Source organism: Octodon degus, unplaced genomic scaffold, assembly GCF_000260255.1.
Source record: "Octodon degus isolate 3935 unplaced genomic scaffold, OctDeg1.0 scaffold00163, whole genome shotgun sequence".
Taxonomy (NCBI): domain Eukaryota; kingdom Metazoa; phylum Chordata; class Mammalia; order Rodentia; family Octodontidae; genus Octodon; species Octodon degus.
Genome location: NW_004524739.1, coordinates 6,053,276 through 6,063,839, shown reverse-complemented (window position 1 = coordinate 6,063,839; position 10,564 = coordinate 6,053,276). Strand labels below are relative to the sequence as shown.

Sequence of the window (10,564 nt, the reverse complement as noted above, 5' to 3'; positions counted from 1 at the left end):
GGGCCTGCTGTGCTGGGGTGCACTGAGCCAGCAATTGAGACTGGGCATGGTGGCACAGGGGCCTGTAATCCCAGCTCTTGGGAGGCTATAAACAGGCGGATCACTCCCAACGATCTAGTAGTATGACCCTGAAGACCCGGTAAACCCTTCCCTAAAAGCACACACAAAAAAGACTAATTTCCAAGCCAGGTGCAATGGCCCACACTTGTAGTCTTAGTTGCTTGGGAGGCTAAAGTAGGAGGATCACAAGTTCAAAGCCAACCTGGGCAACAGTACAATGACTCATCACCAAAACTACTTGGTGAAATTCTTGGGCTTTTGTGGGAGGGTGTCTGAATTTGAACTCAGCACCTTACGATTGCCAGACAGGCACCACTCCGCTGCCTGTTTTCCCAACCCTTACTTGCTGAAGTTCTGTTGTGGACACAGTAACATCTCCATACAGTTTGGCAGTGTGGGGTTCCCTTTATCAGCTGACATTGCCCAGCTATGACCCAAGTGGGAACATCAGCTACAAAATTAAGGCGTTGGGGTTCTTCTCTTTTGTTTTTGTTTTTATGCTTTTTGGGTCGTGATGGTGCTGGGGTTATAAATGCTGGCGTTGTGCATGCTAAACAAGCACTATATCACTAAGCTATACCTACAGCCCAAGAAATCTGTGTGGGTTTGGTTTTTTTTTTGTTTTGTTTTGTTTTTTTGGTATTTTAGGGGAGGGTCTACAGGGTGTTCAGGGTCTCACTACTAGATCGGACCTAGAGTGATCTGCCTGTTTATAGCCTCCCAAGAGCTGAGATTACAGGCACCCAGTCTCAGTTGTGTCTCAGCGTGCCCTGGGGACGGAGCCAGCACTGCAGGCCCAGGGATCGAACCCTGGGCCCCTGCAAATGCTTACAGGTGCTTCAATCCACTGAGCTGTTTGGCCAGCCCTGAAATCTGTGTCTGTGGTACTGGGGATTGAATCCAAGACTTCACACTGTCCAGCCTTATTTGCTTATTTAATTTTTGATAGTCTTGCTAAGTTGCCCTAGCTGGGCTGTAATTTGCAGTCCTCCTATTTCAGCCTCTCAGAGTGCTGGAATAACAGGTGTGTGTGCCACCACACACAGCTAAGAATTTTTGATGTTTGGTTTTAATTTTGGAGTAATTACATTATTTAACAGTTTGCCCCTAAAGCTTAACTTTATTATTATATTTGTTCTTGACATTTTTCAAACTTAACATAAATGTTAGAAGCATTTTATACATAGGCTTTTGTAGCCTGTGTATACAGTATTTCCTTAGTTTCCAGTGAGTAGATAACTAGGAGCCCATATTTGGACTAAGCCTGCCCCAGTTTGTTGATTGCAGAGAAGAGCGAGGGTTGTAGTAGTCTTTGGAAAGAGTGCTTACTAGGCCCAGCACCCAGGATTTCTTCTCTCTTTTCACAGGCTCGCCTTTACAGCCTCCAGTCAGACCCAGCAACCTACTGCAATGAACCTGATGGTGAGGGGGTCACAGTGGGAGTGGGCTTGTGGGGAGATTGACTAAGCAGACATGGGGGTGCGCCCTCTTTGTCTCAGGTAGCAGAGGCCAAAGTCCCCCTCTGGAGATGGACTAGCGTAAGATTGGTGTATGCTTTATGTTGTCTACAATGGATTGATGGTCATTTTTCCTCCCTGAACCCTAGCTGGCTTCACCCTAGCTATTATCTACAGAGATTCTGTTTCTCTGGTCCCATAGCCTCTCTGCTTAGTCTCCTTCCTGGCCGTCTGCCCTGCCTGCTTTCCTGTCGTCACCCCATGTTCACTCGGCCTCTGCCACACACCAAGTTCCTTGCCAGAACTAAAGACCAGACATGAATCAAGCCCTCCATCTGCCCCCTGCCCCCTGCAGCATGAGACCGCTAGGAGGGAACCAGCAAAGAGGCAATAAAGCAGAAATAATAGAGCATTGGGTGACTGCTTCTGCTAAAAGGCAGAGAAGCAGTACCTTACCCAGCCGGAGGAGCCCGGAAGGGACACTTGAAGTGAGTTTTTAAGGATGAATTAGAGCCAGGTGAGGTTGTGCACACCTGTGATCGCAACACTGGGAGGCTGAGGTAGGAGGATAACTGCAAGTTTTAGGTCAGCCCAACTCACTTTAGGCTACAAAATGAGTTCAAGGACAACCTATATTACATAATGAGACCTGTCTCAAAAAAGGGGCCAGGGAGATGGCTCAGTGGAATAAGCGCTTCCCTGGCAAGTGCAAGGGCCTGAGTTCAATCCCTAGTTCCATAAAATGAATTAGAAGTGAATTATTTGGGGTGGGGAGATAGCTCAGTAGAATAAGCGCTTGCCTGGCAAGGGCAAGGCCCTGAGTTCAATCCCCAGTACTGAAATAAAATAAAATTTTAAAAAATGTAGTTAAGTGAATTAGTTTTACTTTAGAAGTACAGAAGACCAGGGGCTGGTGAGATGGCTCAATGGTCTAAAGCACCTACTTAGAACAAGCTTAGTAAAGCACAGGAACTGCGGTTCAATCCCCCAGCACCACATGCCAGCCAGCCCCGCCCCCTGGTGGCCTGAGCTGGCCACACACACACATAAATAAATAAAATTTTTACAAAAGAAAGAAGAAGTACAGAAGACCAAGAAAAAGCACTACCGTAATTGGAAGTCCAAAAAGAACAGGAGCCCTAGATTTTTGGTGACGCTGAGTTACAGAGTGTGTGTGTGAAGAATGAAGGCAGCCAATGCACTGCTGCTTGATGTGGCTTTGTGTGCCAGACTCAGCACTGAATTTCATCCTAAAAAGCTCACAGTAGTGATTCAGGATCCTCTTTTTAGTAACAAAAGCCTTTACAAATCTGTTGAAAATGACAGGCTTCCTCTCCCACAAAACATGTGTAGTATGGGATTCTTTGACCCTTGAAAGATAGAGTGAATCTAGCTTATAAACTTCCATAGCTGGGCATGGTGGCACATGCCTATAATCGCAGCACCACAGGGCTGGCCAGATAGCTCAGCAGATTAAAGCACCTGCTTAGGCAGACACTGGGACGGGGTTTGATCCCTGGCATGCCTGGTGCCGCCCCCAGGGCACACTAGCGATTGAGACTGAGCATGGTGGCACGCGCCCATAATCCCAGCACTTGGGAGGCTGAAAACAGGAGAATCACTGAGTCTGATCTGTGTAGTGAGACTCTGTAGACCCTGTACTAAATACATAAAAAAAAAGTAAAGAAATAAATAAAATCTCAGCATCAGAGGCTGAGACGGAAGGATTCAAGGCCAGCCTGAGCTACATAATGAGACCATCTCGTACAAAAACGGGCTGGGGAGATGGCTCAGTAAAATAAGTGCTTCCCTGGTAAGTGCAAGGGCCTGAGTTCAATCGCCGGTTCTGCAAAAACAAATGGAAAGCCCTCCCATAGAGAACTGTTGAAGGGTTTTGAGGCCTGACATTGTCAGATTTTGAATTTTATAAAGCAGCCCTTGTAATAGTATGACGGATGAGGAAAAGAGACCAATTCAGGGTCTTGGGAGGCATCCCCAGGTCAAGGGTAAGGCCAGAGCCTAGGATGAGAGGCAGGTCAAAGGAAGAGGATGGAATGCCAAGAAACCCTGAGGAAGCAGAATGAGAGTAAGGGGAGCCAGGCAGCGCTTGGGAAGCTGAGGCCAGGACCAAGACCAGTCTGAGCGCCATAGTAAAACATGTCTCAAAAAACAGTGAGTAGATAAGGGAGAAGTCTAGGATGGCCCCTAGTTTCCAGTGAATAACTGTGGGAATTAAAATGACCACAAGTTGTATTTGAATCTATTCCTGCAGCCCTAAAAGGTAGTCTGAGTTGCAGAGAGAGACCTGGGAAAGGCCTGTGGGAGGATGAGCTTAAAACATGTGACTTAATGTGGTTAAAATGGAACCTGGGGCCAGGGAGATGGCTCAGTAGAATAAGCACTTGCCTGGCAAGCGCAAGGGCCTGAGTTCAATCCCCGGTTCCACCAAAAAAAAATAAAATAAAATAGATCTGAAATTTAAAAAAAAAAAAAAAGGAACCTAAGGAGAGATTAGAAAGGGAAAGGACCGGCAAGATAGCTCAGTGGACTAAGGACCTGCTTAGGCAAGTGCAGGGACCAGGGTTTGATCCCTGGCACCACATGCTGTGCCCTCAAGTCCAGGCCTGGTGGTGCATGCATGTAATCCCAGCCCTGGGGAGACTGAAAACAGGAGGATCCTGAGTCCGAGCTGCATAGTGAGACCCTATAGGCCCTGTACTGAATACATTTAAAAAAAAAAAAGGAAAAGGAAAAGGAAACTAGCAGCCCACATAGACTCTGGAACAGTCAGAGAAGTGAGGGGGGGAGTGGGGAGAACAGAGGGAAGTGGGCATCCAGAGAAAGGAGTGGGTCCCAGTAAGAAATGGTAGCAGAGTCACATGAGGGTGGGCAAAGCTACTGCCATTGGTGATCTGAGAGTACCTGTTGGTAGGGTGAGGTCTCCAGCCAGGTGCAGTGGGCTAAACTGCCAGCGTGGTATGAAGAGATGGAGATGACAGTCCTGTGTGGAGTTCCCAGTCGGGCCGTGCATCCCTTCACCCTACCTGACCTCCCCACTGTGGACCAAGTGACTTGGAAAAATTCGTCTGCTTTCCAGGCTCAAGTACATTCTGTAGGTTCATCCTTCTTCCCCAGACTAGGGAACTGACCATCAGCATCTGTCCCTCTGCAGGGCCCCCGGAATTGTTTGACGCCTGGCTTTCCGAGTTCTGCTTAGAGGAGAAGAAGGGAGAGATCTCAGAGCTCCTTGTAGGCAGTCCCTCCATCCGGGCCCTCTACACCAAAATGGTGAGCGCCCCACTGGTAGGACTTTGGCCGGCTCCAGGCTTGAAGTATCAGGAGGTGGGCGGGACATGTACAGTGAGAGACCTTTTAGAGGCAAACCAGCCATTTCCTGAGCCAAGAGTCAGCATGGAAGATGCCAGGCTTCTGGCATTCAGAGAGTGGTGAGAAATGAAAGGGCCAGCAAAGCTTAATGGAAGTTCTTTTCTTCCTTCTCAGCCAAGGTAGGTATGGTTAAAACTGAGATGGGGGTAGAATGGCTCTAACAGACATTACAAAGCTACTTCCTGTGTCTGAAATCCAGAATGGCTAGGAGACTGACAAGACTGGGGACACAGGGCCGGGGAGATGGCTTAGTGGAATAAGTGCTTCCCTGGCAAGTAAAAGGGACTGAGTTTAATCCCCGGTTCTGCAAAGAAAGAAAAAAAAAAACTGGGGCCACAGACTGTGAACAATAGTCCCAAATTCTCACCTCCACTTTTCCCTCCAGGTTCCAGCAGCTGTTTCCCATTCAGAATTCTGGCATCGGTATTTCTATAAAGTCCATCAGCTAGAGCAGGTATGGTGATTGACCCAGCCCAGAGAGGTCTCTGCTCTGACCTGGTTGAAACAGAGTGGACCCACACCCCTGTAGTGGGGATTGACCCCAGGGCCTTTGCAGACATGGTTCTCTTAGTTATTAAACTACTTGGGGTGGGCATGAACTTGCTGTACTGCTGCCTCAGTCTCCCAAGTGCTGGAGTTGTACCCATGCACCAACGTGCCTGCCTGGCAGACAAAAGAGGGAGACAGGGTGTCAAGAATTCAGAGACCAGGACCAGGGCATGGAAAAAAGTGTACTGACTTGTCCTTCATTGCACTCCCACCCTCAGGAGCAAGCCCGGAGAGATGCTCTGAAGCAACGGGCAGAAAAGAGCCTCTCTGAAGAGCCTGGCTGGGAGGAAGAAGGTAAGAAGTGTCAGAAAGTGATGCAAGTCAGGCCTATCTGTGGGGTTCTCGGAGGCCTAGAGCGCTTTCTGCCTAGCAAACAATATATGATAAGCAGGGCCAGGGAGATGGCTCAGTGGAGTAAGTGCTTCCCTGGCAAGCACAAGGGCCTGAGTTCAATCCCCAGTTCTGCCCAAAAAGGGGTGTGTGTGTATGTGATGAACAAGTGTGATTATTGGGCCTAGGCAGTGCTAACAAGATACCAAGTGGAACAAGGCTGGTGGAACCTCAGAGTTAGGTACAAAAATCAGATACGTCCACTGCAATAGATCTTTCTGCCAGCAGTGGACCAGCAGCTTCATGCTCACTGGACAGCATATTGAGAATCCAGATTCCCTTCCCCACCTCTAAATAAGACTCTAGGAATGGCCAAACGTAACAAGCCCACTACTAATGCTGATGCCCCACCAGGTTGAAAATTCCTGGTTTATGGGCTAGGGAAATGCCTCAGTGGAATAAGCGCTTCCCTGGCAGGTGCAAGGGCCTAAGTTCAATCCCCGGTTCTGCAAAAAAAAAAGAAAAGAAAAAAGAAAATTCCTGGTTTGGGATTGGAACTGAGCTCCTCTACCTGTCTATTCAACTTAGAGACTTAGAGCACCATGTTGCAGCCACTCCAATGATGTAAATAAAATTTTATTGGGGGCCGGGAAGGTGGCTCAGTGGAATAAGCACTTCCCTGGCAAGTGCAAGGGCCTGAGTTCAATCCCCAGTTCCACAAAAAAATAAAATAAAATTTTATTAAGGCTTGTACTGTGTGCCTGGGCTACACTGAGCACTTTAACTATGTAGTCCTTACCATACTTCCATTATCCATCCTTCTGTTATAAACAAGGCAGGTAGGTTCAAAGTGAAATGGCTTGTTTAGCCATATTCCTAGGATGTATTAGATTTTGAGCTGAACCCAAAACTGATCCACTTTCAAACTGCAGCTGTCTAATCTCCTATCACCTTGGGCACCAGGGACCTGATGAGCAGGCAGTGTCTGCAGAAGTACCATGATGAGCAGGATTGAGGGATGCAAGCGCCAAAGTTGTCTTGGGGTTGGCTAGGATGCACTGCTCTCTTTCCCCAACATTTCTCTCTCTACAGAGGAATTTGTGGGTATTCCACCCACATCTCCGAAAGAAGCAAAGGTTCCTGTGACCAAAACTTGCACATCACCTGAGGGAGGACCCAGTCCACAGAGCCCCTGTGAAGAGACTCCAGTGCTCCCGATTGATCCTCCAGCAGAAGTGACTCCTTCAGAGAGCAGTGAAAGCATCTCTCTCGTGACACAGATTGCCAACCTTGCCACAGTACCTGAGGCGCCAGTGCTACCCAAAGACCTGTCTCAAAAGCTACTGGAGGCATCGTTGGAGGAACAGGGCCTGGCTGTGGATGAAGGCGAGACTGGACCTCCACCTCCAGTTTCCTCCAAGTCCCTAAGCCCTGCTGGCCGCCCTAGTGGCCCAGAGCCCAGGCCTCCAGCCAGAGTAGAGACTCTGAGGGAGGAGGTGCCCACAGACTTACGGGTGTTTGAGCTGAACTCGGACAGTGGGAAGTCCACACCCTCCAACAATGGCAAGAAAGGTAGGTCTGCAGCTGCAGTGCCAAAGGGTTGTGTGGGCAAGAGGCTCACTGCTGTGCACTTGAAACTGGCCTTGAACTCACTTTGTAGCACAGGCATATTTCATCAAGTCTAACATGTACATATTCTCTGAAAGAATGCATCTTAAAATTGCTGGGATGGGGCCAGGGAGATGGCTCAGTGGAATAAGTGCTTCCCGGGCAAGCAGAAGGGCCTGAGTTCAATCCCTGGTTCCACCAAAAAAAAAAAAAAATTGCTGGGATCTCAGAGTCAATGAAATCACACTTATATAGGGTTCCATGTTGAATGATACATGGCATTTGTCCTCGTTTTACAGATGAAGAAAATTTAGCACTGAAATGTTAAATAACTTGCTCAAACCAACATGGCCACGAAGTGTCAAGCCCCGATTCAGACCCACATATGTCTTTCAGGCTGTGTCTTTAACTGTGACACTACTGATTTCTGTCCTCTTGAGCAGTCCGGCCTTGTCCTTACTAGGGATCCCTGTAATGTTAATGTCAAGGGCCAAAAGTCATGCTTCCCTAACCCTTCATTATTATTGTGACATAAACACAGTGCCAGGCACACACACCTATAATCCCAGCACTTGGGAGGCTGAGGCAGGAGGATCGTTGCAAGTTTGAAGCCAAACTGAACTTTATGGTAAAAAAAAATCCACTGAACATGGTAATACCCTGTCTCAAAAAGAAGAAAGACATACATAAAACTTAGTTTAAAGAAAAATGAAATGAGCTGAGGAGATAATTCAGTAGAATAAGTGCTTTCCTGGCAAGTGCAAGGGCCTGAGTTCAATCCCCGGTTGCGAAAAAGAAAGAAAAAGAAAAGAAATGAATGCCCATGAATTTAAGATTATACAGCTTCAATAATAGAGGTTCAGTGTCCATCTGTAAATGGAGTTTTAGACTGGAGACTGGATTTATGTCAGAGAGCAAATTTAACTCCAGGAATTAAAGAACAGGTCTATTTTTTTTTTTTTTTTCTTTTTCTTTCTTTTTTTTTTTTTTTTTTTTTTTTTTTTGGAGAGCCAGGGATTGAACTCAGACCCTTGCGCTTGCCAGGCAAGCGCTTATTCTACTGACCCAGCTCCCCAGCCGATAGGCCTGGTATTAATTAGCCTTCTTTTCACTTCCCAGATACCTCTCCAGAGCTTGATAATTGTTAGTAAGACCACCCCTCATCCCTTACACACATGCATGCTGCCATTGTTAATACTTAGTACCAGTCACAGCCACAAAGCTGGTCCAGCAGCTGAGGCCTGGCCTGCTGGACAGTGAGTGGCTGTTCCCTTCAGTGGATAGGAAACAGCCCCACCTAGGCCTCTGAAGCCCCAGTTGGCAGGAGGAAGGACATCAGGCTTTCTAGTCTCCCCTCAAAGTGCTTTCTTTCTGCCTGATTCAGTGAGGTCATCCAGTGAACTGCTTCTGCTGATGGTGACACACCATGAGTTAGGGGCAGGAGCTTAGGTCTTTGTGATGAAGCCTGAAGGCAACATGGCACAGCACTGCCCAGGAGAAATTAAAAGAGGGTGGAACCTCAGCACCAGCATGTGCTGCACCAAGGAAGTGGGCATATAGGAGAGCTGGAGGGGTTGGGGCAGGTTGGGGAGTGGCAGTTCATGTTGATGGAGCACATCTAAGGGGCAGTGACAGGCCGGGGAGATAGCTCAGTAGAATAAGTGCCTGCCTGGCAAGCACAGAGTGCTGAGTTCAGTCCCCAGTACTGAAAAAAAATAAGGGGCAGTGACTAAAGCCTCTTTTGCTGTATTGCTCCCATGAGAGGCAGATACAAAAGGGTGGACAAAGCCAGGCGTGGTGGCACACTTATAATCCCAGCACATGGGAGGCTGAGGCCAGGAGGACTGCCACAAGTTCAAGGCCAATCTGAACTACATGGTGAGACTCAAAAAACAAAAGCAAATACCAACAGTGGGTGGATTTGCTCAAAAGTGCCTAAGAACTTTACACCTTCAGTAGAATCAAAGGTTGGATGTAGGGCCATTTAAACAGCAGAGCACAGGAGGCAAGAGCAGGCTCTGAGTTACAGTTCTGGGTGCAAATTCCAACTTTGCTCATAAGCCGTGTGACTTCAGAAAAGTTTCTGATCATAGCCTCTGCTTACTCCTCTATAACTGTCCCATGTAGGGTCTCAGGGAAGAAGTTGGAGTAGAGTCCTTATAATTTTGGAGAAATTATAAGACAGAACATGGGGCTGGAGAGATGGCTCAGTAGTCTAAAGCACCTACTTAGAACAAGCTTAGCAAAGCACAGGGACCACGGTTCAATCCCCCAGCATCACATGCCAGCCAGCCACGCCCTCTGGTGGGCTGAGCTGGCCACACACACTAAATAAATAAACGTTTTTTTAAAAATTAAAAAAAAAAAAATCCTTTGAACATTTTCTGTGTCTAGATCTGTGCATATATCTCAGTCCTCACAAAAACCTTAAGACATCTGTGTTGATGTCTCCTTTTTTCTACTGATCAGAAACAGATCAGTCACCCACCCAGTAAGTGTTTATATAGTCCTGAAGAAGGGCAGAAGAGTAGGTGGCTGTCCTGGCAGGTGTGTGGGGTTTCTGGATGCACGGTACCAGGGACCACTTGAGCTGGTCCTGGATTGTAAGACCGGTCAGTCCTGTTGCACTGTGGTCTCTCCATGTTAAGTTGCTCAGGGGCAGGCTCAGAGCAGATGGCATGGATCTAACTAGAGTTCAAGGTTAGCCGGTAACATCATTAGAAGAAAAGGAGAAAATCTAAGGATATGCCAGAAATAATGAAAGTGGTGGCTCACAGAAACTTAGCTGAGAATGAGAAATGAAGCGAGAGAGGTTAAAAATTACAAGTGCTAGGGGCCGGGGAGGTGGCTCAGTAGAATAAGTGGCTCCCTGGCCAGCACAAGGGCCTGAGCTCAATCCCCGGTTCTGCCAAAAAAAGTTACGAGTTCCATTCGGAGCTATTTGGGCTGCAAAGAGTGATCAGCTGCAGTTGAATCCTGGAGGAAGGAGAGATGATGAGGGAGGCGCAGAGAACGCTCTAGCCGCTCTGCTGTGCTGCCGCTGCCACTCGGGCATGCGAGAGGAGGGGCAGCAGTGCCGCAGAAGACTGCAGCACTAAGCTCTTAGATGGGGTTAGCCTGAAACGGTGAGGATGTGATAGAAGAGTAGCTCTGTGTGTGTGTGTGTGTGTGTG

The 10,564-nt window shown here is 47.8% G+C and overlaps 1 protein-coding gene across 1 annotated transcript in view; it reads left to right on the top strand.

Moving 5' to 3' along the window:
• Bsdc1 (BSD domain containing 1) overlaps window positions 1-10,564 on the top strand; it is a 32,657-nt gene that overhangs the window by 13,215 nt on the left and 8,878 nt on the right. Inside the window, exons 5-9 of the mRNA XM_004642949.3 lie at window positions 1,428-1,482; window positions 4,690-4,805; window positions 5,290-5,358; window positions 5,672-5,747; window positions 6,876-7,355. Coding sequence (XP_004643006.1) covers window positions 1,428-1,482; window positions 4,690-4,805; window positions 5,290-5,358; window positions 5,672-5,747; window positions 6,876-7,355 — 796 coding nt within the window. The remainder of the gene's footprint in view (window positions 1-1,427; window positions 1,483-4,689; window positions 4,806-5,289; window positions 5,359-5,671; window positions 5,748-6,875; window positions 7,356-10,564) is intronic.